This window comes from Acomys minous (genome assembly GCF_964271855.1).
Source record: "Acomys minous genome assembly, chromosome: 20".
NCBI lineage: Eukaryota > Metazoa > Chordata > Mammalia > Rodentia > Muridae > Acomys > Acomys minous.
Genome location: NC_140502.1, coordinates 24284258 through 24295305, shown reverse-complemented (window position 1 = coordinate 24295305; position 11048 = coordinate 24284258). Strand labels below are relative to the sequence as shown.

The following is an 11048-nucleotide window of genomic DNA, read 5'->3' as shown; positions in this document are numbered from 1 at the left end:
CCCTGTCTCGGAACAAACAAACAAAAACTAAAACTAAAAACGCCAGCCAGCATGTGTGTATGTGTGTGTGTGTGTGTGTGTGTGTGTGTGTGCGCGCGCGCGCGCGCGCTGTGCCAGTGTGTAAGGGTATGTAGGAGTTGGAAGGATGGCTTAGTGTTTACAGTGAAATTTCACTACAGACAGCACTGTACAAGGTTATCCTGAGGAGTCTACGTACTCATAGATAGAAAATACCCATAGGGCAGGGTTCTTGCTTGGCATGCAGGAAGCCCTGGGTTTGGCCTGGGGCGGGGGTGGGGGGTGAGAGGGGTGGGGAGGGCTGGGGATGTGGGGGTGAGCGGGGTGGGGAGGGCCGGGGACGTGGGGGTGAGCGGGGTGGGGAGGGCCGGGGATGTGGGGGTGAGGGGGGTGGGGAGGGCCGGGGCTCTGGGGAGCTGGTGTGTGTGTGTGTGTGTGTGTGTGTGTGTGTGTGTGTGTGTGTGACGCGGCTCCTCCCGCGTGTCATCCCAGCCAGCAGCGGAAGCAGGAGGAACAAGAGTTTAAGGTCATCCCTGACTGCATAGAGAGATCAAGGCCAGTCTGGGCTACCTGGAGTTTTGTATAAAAGGAGAGTCGGGGTGGGGGCTGGTAAGTGGCGCAGGCCTTTAATCCCAACCCTCAGACAAAGGCCTGAGGATCTGTGTGAGTTCCAGGCCAGGCAGGCAGGCAGGGCAACATAGTGAGTCCCTATCTAAAAAAAAAAAAAAAGAAGAAGAAGAAGAAGAAAGAAAAAGAAAAAAGATAAGGGAGGGGAAGAACGAAAACGGCTTCTGACACATATCATGGAACATAGTCACTGTCATTATTTATTATGGGATGTGGCACAAGTCATCCAAACCCTTCATCTTTCATCTGGCACGCCCCCAAAAAAACTCCTACACGTGTCCCCTAAGATTCCAAGAAAGGCCTCCTCCGTGCCCCAATTTCTTTAAAAACATCTCCCGCCTTGCTGTGTGTGCCTTCGCCATCGCTAGGAATTCGGGGTGAGTCAGGGCAGCTTCCTTTACTCCCACAACTCTCTGGGTTCTGAGGATTTTCCAGTCAAGAGTTCCAAACCTCCTCGGTTTCCCTTTCCAAACCCCGTCTTCTGTCCGTCATCCCCCTGGCCCCGCCCCCAAGCCATCTCCCCACCCCCTCCCCACCTCACCCTGCCCTGCGATTACCGATTACGTCAGAGAAGAGTCTGACCACTCCCTTGGGAAACTGTAGACCGGGACACCTCGGCGACAGTCCCAGAGGCGTGACTAGTACAGTCGCCATGTTCTATCGCCAGGTCCAAACTCTTCCTGAAACCCGGAGTAGGCTGGAGGCATCCCCCGGCCTCAGAACTACCGGCTCACCAGCTCAGAGAACGTAATCCCAATCGACCCACGTGGTGAGAATGAATCGCTGTGGTGCGGAGAAGGAACGGTTAAAGCTCATGTTCCTGCAAGAAAAAATGGACGGCACTGGAAAGCCTCGTGTCAAGCGAGGAAAGCCAGACTCAGGCAAAATATCACGAATTTTCTCTCCTATGCAGAATCTACATTTAGCAGTGTACGTAGGAAAGCCACGAAAGTATAAAGGGAATTATTTGAAATGGGAAAAAGAGCCAGGCGTGGTGGCGCACGCCTTTAATCCCAGCACTCCGGAGGCACGAGTTGTGAGTTCGAGGCCAGCCTGGTCTACAAAGCCAGTCCAGGACAGCCAAGGCTACACAGAGAAACCCTGTCTCAAAAAGGGGGTTGACGGGAGAGAAGAAGAAGAAGAAGAGGAGGAGGAGGAGGAGGAGAAAGAAAGAAAGAAAGAAAAAAAGAAAATTGTGCTAAAGCTTGTTAAATAAATCAGTAGGTCTTTGCCTCAGTTATTTAGGGTCTAGCGGACGTAGGGAAACCCTCTAGAATTAAAAAATAAACTACGACAAAAAGTAACATATTTTTAAAACATAATAAAGATAAACCAGGTGGTGGCGGTGCACACCTTTAATCTCAGCGCTCAGGAGGCAGAGGCAGGTGGATCTCTTGAGTTCAAGACCAACTTGAAAAACCCTTCCTCCCCAAAAAGGGTGGTCTACGGACCAACAGCATCAGCATCACCGAGTGAGAGCGCCAGGAAAGTCTCTTTGTCAGGCACAGTGGCATGAATTTGCAGGCCCAGCCAGTCAGGAGGTGGGACAGGAAGATTGTTGGAGCCCAGGAGTTTGATGACAGCCTGGGCAACGTAGCAGGAGCCTTTCTCAAAATAAAATAAAGAAAATGAAAAGGCAGGAAGATGGTACAAGGTCCCCACCACCAAGCCTGGCAACCTAAGTTCACAAGGTGGAGGAAGGGAACGGGCACCCACAGTTGTCTGACCTCTGTGTGCCAGCAAGTGTGGGCACATGCACGAACGTGCAGACACACACACACACACACACATACACACACACATTTTTAAAGATGGGGCACGTGACTGGACACGGTGGCACACGCCTTTAGTCCCAGCGCTCGGGAGGCAGAGGCAAGCGGATCGCTGTGAGTTCGAGGCCAGCCTGGTCTACAAAGTGAGTTCAGGACAGCCAGGGCTGAGGCAAGAGGATAAAGTCAAGGCTAGCCTGGGGTACATAGTAAGTTCCAGATCAGTCTGAGCTACGGAGTGAGACCAAATCCAAAAACAAGAGAAAGCCGGGGAGTGATACCACGCCTTCAGTGCCAGCACTTGAGAGAGAGAGAGGCAGGGGGATCGCTGTGAGTTCGAGGCCAGCCTGATCTACAGAGTGAGTTTCGGGCCAGCCAGGGCTACACAGAGTAACCCTGACTCAGCTGAACAAATCCGAAACCAGTCTCAGTGGGTTGACACTGTGGGTGTGGGCTTGTCCACACAGAGAGCCAACTGCACTGCCCTGCAGAGGACAGAGACACAACGGCACCATGGTTTGAGGAAGCTGTGGTGAAAAGGCACCTGGAAGAGCATACAGACACAGGCATGCCCTGTGACCCTGCGACATAATAGTCCCACCCCTGGGTATGCGCCTGTCACCTTGCTTGGCTTCTCTGCAAAGCCTTAGGAGACAGGAACACAAGAGTGAGGCACCAGGAAATGCTCTCCAAGCGTGGGTGGAGGACAAAAGCCCGAAAACACAGCAAGCCAGGAATTTACAAGATTCAAGGAAGCCTCTGGGGCGCAGCTTTTATGAGTCCTCACCCACGCTGGGGTGGGCTTTCCTGAGACGAGGCTACCAGGGGGTCCCCCAGAGTCCTATCAGTAAATCCCAAACTACTCTGCTTTCCCAAGCTGGTCTTAGATGGGCGGGGGGGTCCCTTTGGTCTGTTATTGCTCCCTCTATCTGGGGAGTTAGCGGCCTAAATTATTTTATTTATTTATTTTGGTTTTTCGAGACAGAGTTTCTCTGTGTAGCTTTGGCTATCCTGGACTCGCTTTGTAGACCAGGTTGGCCTTGAACTCACAACGATCCACCTGCCTCTGCCTCCCGAGTGCTGGTACTAAAGGCGTGCACCACCACCGACCCGTTTTAGCAGCCTAAATTCTACACTTATTTATTTATTTATTATTTTTTGGTCTGTTTGGTATTGTTTTTAGAGACAGCGTTTCTCTATGTGGTCCTGGCTGTCCTGGAACTCACTCTGTAGACCAGGCTGGCCTCGAACTGACAGAAATTTGCCTGCCTCTGCCTCCCGAGTGCTGGGATTACAGGTGTGGGCCACCACGCCCGGCCCTTATTTTTATAAAGTTATGTTTATTTATTATGTTCATTTTTGGTACCCGTGGAATCTCAGAGGACAGACTGCAGGAGTCCGGGCTCTCCTTCCACCTCGTGGGTTCCGGGTTTTGAACTGGAGTCCTCAAGCTTAGCTGCAAGCTCTTGCGCACCCGCCGAGCGGGCTCGCCAACCTGAAAGCTGTAATATTCATTTCACAGCTCTGTCCCCGGGGCAGGAGGGAACAGCTCCCGAAGAAAGCACTAATAGTACCCCCACTTCCGGTCTGCCCTGCATCACCGCAGTAGAGAAGCCCGGAAGATGCAGGCACACGGGTGGGAAGCCGGCAGTGTGTGGGGACAGCCCACCCTTTCCACCAGTGAGCGCAAAAGTGCGCCCATGGGATGTGGTGGGAGGGTACCAGCTGGTGTGCTGCTGCAGAAGAGTCTGAAAAAAAAAAAATCTCCCACACAGGGGACAGGTGTGGGCCTTTGTGGGAACGGACAGCTACAGGCGACCTAAGTGCCCATCCCCGGGCGAGTGGGGTAAGTACAGACGCTGTGGGCACACGCTGTCACAGTTCCAGCCGTGGGGGACTGGATGTCCGCAGCTGTGCGGGGAGATCTCAGAGACGTAGTGGTAAGTTTTGAACTTTTTTTTTTTTCCTTTCCTTTCCTTTTCTTTTTTTTTTTTTTCCAAAGTTAGTAGATTTATAGCACAATCTCATTTGTGCAAATTGGAAACTCATAGACACACAAAGTCACAAATTAAAACGGTGCCTCCTGGCAGTTGCGTATCAAGCCCAGGGAGGTGGGTGTCTGGGAGGCGGAACGGGTCGGGGTGGGGATTGGAGGGGAGGGGAGCCTTTTATGGGCCAATTGTGCTTCCGCGTTGTGATTAACGACCTCGGGCACCGGGAACCGGGAAGGAACGAAGAGATAAAGGCTGCAGCCGCCGCCGCCATCGCAGCGATTGCGCACAGCTTTTGCAGATCCGAAGGCTGCAGGGGGTGGACCGACAGCAGCCGGGCCCCAGACCCTTCCCCAGCCTGCCTGAGGGCCCGGCTTGTCCCCAGCGAATGAGGACCCCCATATCAAGTTACCTAACAGTCAGAAAGGAGACACCCGTGACTGTTGAGGTGTGTGTGTGTGTGTGTGTGTGTGAATGGTATTTTGTTATAGGTGTCTTTTTTTTTTATTTTTTTTGAGACAGGGTTTCTCTGTGTAGCCTTGGCTGTCCTGGACTCACTTTGTAGACCAGGCTGGCCTCGAACTCACAGCGATCCGCCTGCCTCTGCCTCCCAAGTGCTGGGATTAAAGGCGTGCGCCACCACAGCCCAGCAATAGGTGTCTTCTTCAGTCCCTCTTCAGTTTATTTTATTTTAGTGGGGGGTCTCTCGCTGAGCCAGGAGCTTACGGGCTGGTAAGACTGGCTACTCAGCAAGTTCCAGGGATCTTTCTGTTTGCCTTCCCCCAGGACCATGATTGGAGGCATGCAATGTGGTGCTGGCTTTTTGATTTGGTTTGGTTTGGTTTTCTGAGACGGGGTTTCTCTGTGTAACAGCCCTGGCTGTCCTAGAACTCGCTCTGTAGACCAGGCTGGCCTCGAACTCACAGCGATCCGCCTGCCTCTGCCTCCCAAGTGCTGGGATTAAAGGCATGTGCCACCACTCCCCAGCCTGTTGGATTGTTATACGGAGATTTAAAAAAAAAAAGATTTATTTATGTATTATGTACCCAATGTGTGCCTGAACGCCAAAAGAGGGCACCAGGTCTCATCATAGATGGTTATAGATGGTCATGCGGCTGCTGAGAATTGAACTCAGGACCTCTGGAAGAGCAAACAGTGCTTTTAACCGCAGAGCCATCTCTCCAGCCCTTATACAGAGATTTTTATCTGGAGTTCAAACTCCTGATGCTTGGGGGGACAAGCACTTTTACCAGCTGAACCATCTTCTCAGCCCATCTCTGACCTTTTGGTTTCGGAGTTGGTCTTGCTATTCAGCCCAGTCTAGCCTCGAACGCTCAATCCTCTTGCTCCCGTCTCCTGAGTGCCGCTTGGATTACAAGCACCTACCAGCACACCCAGCTCCGCTTCTGTGCAGGAGCGTGTCCCACCTCTTAGCAGCATGCACAGTGGGGGTGAGCACAGAGAATTCAGCTCATATCCCAGCCTGTCACTAACCAGTGGAGGGACCCCCCCCCCACACCAGAGTCATCAGGAAAGTGGGACAACCATTCATTATAAAGGCCAGGGTTCTCCTGAGAGGCAGAACTACAGGTCCCACAGTCATGCACCCCAACGACAGCATGCAGCCAGCGATGGACTGCCACGCTCAGCGAGGGAATGATTTGCTGTTGTCGTTGGGTTGTTTTTAATTATTTATTTATTTTTATTTTATTATACAAGCGCTTGTCTGCCTGTGTGCATTTGTACCGCGTGTTGTGCCTGGGGCCCTCAGAGACCAGAAGAGGGCGCCAGAGGCCCTGAAACTGAAATTACAGACATCTGTGAGCTGCCCTGTCGGTAACCCAGGTCCTCTGCAAGATCAGTTAAGTGTCCCCTCCCACTGCCATCCCCCATAGGGCCCACTGACTCACAGGCCCGCCTCTTCCTCTAACACCCTCAGATACCCAGAAAGGAAGCCTTGCTAGCTACCTGGCCCCTCCCTAGCACGACAACACCCAAAAATAATCTTCGCAATCTCAACGACAATTACTCATGGGATTCCTAACGAGACACCTTCCTCAGTCAGTCAGTCAGCGCCTTCCACATGCACCCACCCTCCTGGTCCCACTGTGTGACCTTGAGGCTTCTGCCAGCCCCACTACTGCTCCCTACCTCCAGTGTAGTCTAATTTGGGGTACGCCAGGCTTCCGTGGCCTGAAAGAGGTGATTTTGTTTTTTGTGCTCTTTTTGTTTTTTTAAGACTCCTAACACTGGATTCAGTTTCCCTTTTGCTTCCAGGTTCAGCATCACCCGGCCACGCCCACACCTGACCACGCCCACACCTGACCACGCCCACACCTAGCCACTCATAGGCCAGGCATTGGCTCCACCTATTGGTGCCTCGTAAATGCACATTTTTTTTCCCCTTTGTCTTTTTCCTGCTTTGGACACAGGGTCGAGTATAGCACCAGTGGCCATGCTGCCCAGGAAACACTTATGATTTAAGCATGGCTACGCTGTGGCTGCTGGGTCTGGTGACCATGGTGCTGAGCTCCTGTCCCTCATTCCAAGCCCACCCCAGACAGAACAGGCGGTAATAATGGCAGTTTCCAGTCTCTGCCCCAACAGGAGCAAGAAAGCCAAGAGCTGGGTGTGATGGCGCATGCCTTTAATCGCAGCACTTAGGAGGCAGAGGCTGGCCTCAAACTCACAGCGATCCCCTTGCCTCTGCCTCCCCAGTGCTGGGATTTAAGGCATGCGCCACCACAGCCTGGCTCCACACTCCATCTCTCCGTGCTGCCTTGTCCCTCTCACCTGCCTCCCTACCCTGTTGTCTTTTCCCTTGCTCTATCAAACCTCTACCATTGACACATGCCCCCAGCCCCTCACTGGGGGATTCTAGGCAGGGGCTCTACCACTGAGCCACACCCCAGCCCCTCACTGGGGGATTCTAGGCAGGGGCTCAACCACTGAGCCACGCTCCAGCCCCTCACTGGGGGATTCTAGGCAGGGGCTCTACCACTGAGCCACACTCCAGCCCCTCACTGGGGGATTCTAGGCAGGGGCTCTCCCACTGAGCCACACCCCAGCCCCTCACTGGGGGATTCTAGGCAGGGGCTCTACCACTGAGCCACACCTCAGCCCCTCACTGGGGGATTCTAGGCAGGGGCTCAACCACTGAGCCACACCTCAGCCCCTCACTGGGGGATTCTAGGCAGGGGCTCTCCCACTGAGCCACGCCCCCAGCCCCTCACTGGGGGATTCTAGGCAGGGGCTCTACCACTGAGCCACACCTCAGCCCCTCACTGGGGGATTCTAGGCAGGGGCTCTACCACTGAGCCACGCCCCCAGCCCCTCACTGGGGGATTCTAGGCAGGGGCTCTACCACTGAGCCACACTCTAGCCCCTCACTGTGGGATTCTAGGCAGGGGCTCTACCACTGAGCCACACCCCTATCCTCTCACTGGGGGATCCTAGGCAGGGGCTCTACCGCTGAGCCACACCCCAGCCCCTCACTGGGGGATCCTAGGCAGGGGCTCTACCGCTGAGCCACACCCCTATCCTCTCACTGGGGGATTCTAGGCAGGGGCTCTACCACTGAGCCACACCCCCAGTCCCTCACTGGGGAATTCTAGGCAGGGGCTCTACCACTGAGCCACACTCCCAGCCCCTCATTGGGGGATTCTAGGCAGGGGCTCTACCACTGAGCCACACCCCAGCCCTTCACTGGAGGATTCTAGGCAGGGGCTCTACCACTGACCCACACCCCAGCCCCTCACTGGGGGATTCTAGGCAGAGGCTCTACCACTGAGCCACACCCCAGCCCCTCACTGGGGGATTCTAGGCAGGGGCTCTACCACTGAGCCACACCCCCAGCCCCTCACTGGGGGATTCTAGGCAGGGGCTCTACCACTGAGCCACACCCCCAGCCCCTCACTGGGGGATTCTAGGCAGGGGCTCTACCACTGAGCCACACCTCAGCCCCTCACTGGGGGATTCTAGGCAGGGGCTCTACCACTGAGCCACACCTCAGCCCCTCACTGGGGGATTCTAGGCAGGGGCTCTACCACTGAGCCACACCCCTATCCTCTCACTGAGGGATTCTAGGCAGGGGCTCTACCACTGAGCCACGCCCCCAGCCCCTCACTGGGGGAATTCTAGGCAGGGGCTCTACTGTGTGCCATGCCCTCTGCCCATCACTGGAGCATTCTGGTCAAACACTCGGAATCACACTCCCAGCCTTCACCCAGCTCCCTTGGTTGTCTCTCCCTCTAACCTGTTATTTTTCCAGTCTCCTCAGGTCCAGGAGCGCCCCAAGGTCTTGCAGGCTGAGCTGGCCCTGACACTGACGGTCTTGGAGAACATGACTGACTCAGCCCCGGGCACCATCCTGGACCAGCCTCTTCACACACTGCGCCACATCCACACACAGCTGCACACCTGTGTGAGTCCTGGGTTCCTGCCTCCTCCAGGCTGTCCCTCCAGCCTCTTGGGCTTCCTGGTGTCCCAGCAGCCGCCTCACAGTCCCCTCCCCCATCCTCTGTCCACAGATGCAGCCTCAGCCCACAGCAGCAGAGCCCAGGCCCCTGAGCCGCCGCCTCTCCCGCTGGCTGCTCAGGCTCCAGGAGGCCCAGAGGAAGGTGAGTCTGGAGGGGACACTGGGGTCCGCGGCCACTGGGAACCCTGCGCCCCAGCAGACCCTGACCCAGCCCTGTCCTTTCAGGAGAGCCCTGGCTGCCTGGAGGCCTCTGTCACCTCCAACCTCTTCCACCTGCTGCTAAAGGACCTGAAATGTGTGGCCAGAGGACACCAGTGTGTCTGAGTACAGTGGCCTGGCCCATCCCATCCAGGACTCTGGTTTTGGGTTTTGTTTTTTTTTCAAGACAGGGTTTCTCTGTGTAGCCCTGGCTGTCCTGGACTCGCTTTGTAGACCAGGCTGGCCTCGAACTCACAGTGATCCACCTGCTTCTGCCTCCCAAGTGCTGGGATTAAAGGCGTGCGCCACCACCACCACCCCCAGCTCCCTTCCAGGACTCTGGACTCTACACTCAGTCCCTGTGGAGAGCCACAGATAGCAGCGCCCCCTGCTGCTTCCCCGGCGCGATGCACCCCTTATGCGCATGCGCAGTGCGCCCCTTTTTTGTGCATGCACAGTGAGCAAGCCCCCTTATGCGCATGCCTGAAGGCATAGCGTAAGGTGGCATGATCTGAACAAGGCATAGCGTGAGGTGGCATGATCCAAACGCACCAACCAAGAGTGACAACGTGGCAGTCTCTGATAGGACCAGGCACACTATAAAGGTTCTGTGGGAGCTTTTCCCGGGGTCACTCCGGTAGTCAAGGTTCCTGAATAAACTGCTGCGAGAAGAGTTCCCGGTGTTGGTGTCTTTCCTGCTGGTCGGGGGACAGCATCGGGGGACAGCATCAACAAGTCCCACCCCTGCCCTAACTTATTTCCCTTCACCGTTTATTTATGAAGCTGCAGCAAGGCATGTTTTTTTTTTCTACTTTTATAGTAATATATGCAAGTAAACAGTGAGGAGTTGGGCTCTTCTATGGTGTGTGATCCTGAATGTGCGTTTTTGTGTGGTTGCAGGTGTGCGATTGAGTGTGCACGTCTACGTGATGCAGAGGCTGTTCAAGCGCACGCCTTTGTGTGTGACAGGTATCCAGGGGACCATCTCGCCAAATCAGCAGCTAACCAAAGATGTGTCATTGTGTGACCCATCCACGTGCTCGTGTGCTTACGAACATGCTTACAAGTCTGCACGCTTCCTCTAGTCGGCAGGCACTGTGTATCTATCTTTTAAATATGTTTCTGGGAGCCAGGTGTGGTGGCGCACGCCTTTAACCCCAGCACTCGGGAGGCAGAGGCAGGTGGGTCTCTGAGAGTTTAAGGCCAGCCCGGTCTACAAAGCGAGTCCGGACAGCCAAGGCTACACAGAGAGACCCTGTCTTGAAAAATCAAAACAAACAAGCCAGCCTGGGCTACATAATATTCCTATGCCAGACTGCAGAGGAACTTTCATCCCTGACAACTTGGCCCTAGGAAGATGAGTGTAGTTAGACCCAGAGCGGAGACGTGAGGTGGGACGGGGCCATGGTCTACTGAGCACAGAGCCTGTAACTTCCTGTTTGTCTCACAAAACTCATATCTGATATCTGAAATCCCATCATGCATTTCTTGTATCTTCGTGCTCCCGGAGCAGATGCGGATGTGCAGGGGTGTGAACGCGTGTGGAGGTCAGAGGACAAACTCAGCTGTTGTGCCTCAATAGCTGTCCGCCCTGTTTTGTTTGTTTGGTTTGGGTTGGGTTTTCGAGACAGGGTTTCTCTGTGTAGCCTTGGCTGTCCTGGACTCGCTTTGTAGACCAGGCTGGCCTCGAACTCACAGAGATCCGCCTGCCTCTGCCTCCCGAGTGCTGGGATTAAAGGCGTGCGCCACCACCGCCCGGCCTGTCCGCCCTGTTTTGTTTTGCTTTTATCTTACTATTTCGCTTGACTGTTAGGCTCTGCTAGGTGTACTGTGAGGCCCAGAGAACCTTCTCTCTATGCCTCCCTGGTGCTGGATGACAAGTGCATGCCACCATGCCTGGCTCTTCCCCTGACTGACTCCCTACCTCCCCCCACCCCCCATCACCCCCTAATCCCCCACCCTCCCCCC

At 54.8% G+C, this 11048-nt stretch overlaps 1 protein-coding gene and 1 long non-coding RNA gene across 2 annotated transcripts; both read left to right on the top strand.

Annotated features, from left to right (window-relative positions):
* The first annotated feature begins 4011 nt into the window (after positions 1 to 4011).
* On the top strand, positions 4012 to 7352 carry LOC311591201. The gene is made up of 3 exons (XR_014777038.1): positions 4012 to 4106; positions 4190 to 4354; positions 6125 to 7352. It is a non-coding gene; the product is annotated as an uncharacterized lncRNA (long non-coding RNA).
* Positions 7353 to 8566: 1214 nt separating this feature from the next.
* LOC311591140 (interferon lambda-2-like) lies at positions 8567 to 9774 on the top strand (the record flags this gene model as incomplete). The annotated part of the gene is made up of 4 exons (XM_084770506.1): positions 8567 to 8596; positions 8676 to 8828; positions 8935 to 9024; positions 9108 to 9774. 4 exons carry the CDS (start codon positions 8567 to 8569, stop codon positions 9204 to 9206), a joined length of 372 nt encoding a protein of 123 aa, XP_084626632.1. The 3' UTR covers positions 9207 to 9774.
* Positions 9775 to 11048: the final 1274 nt, after the last annotated feature.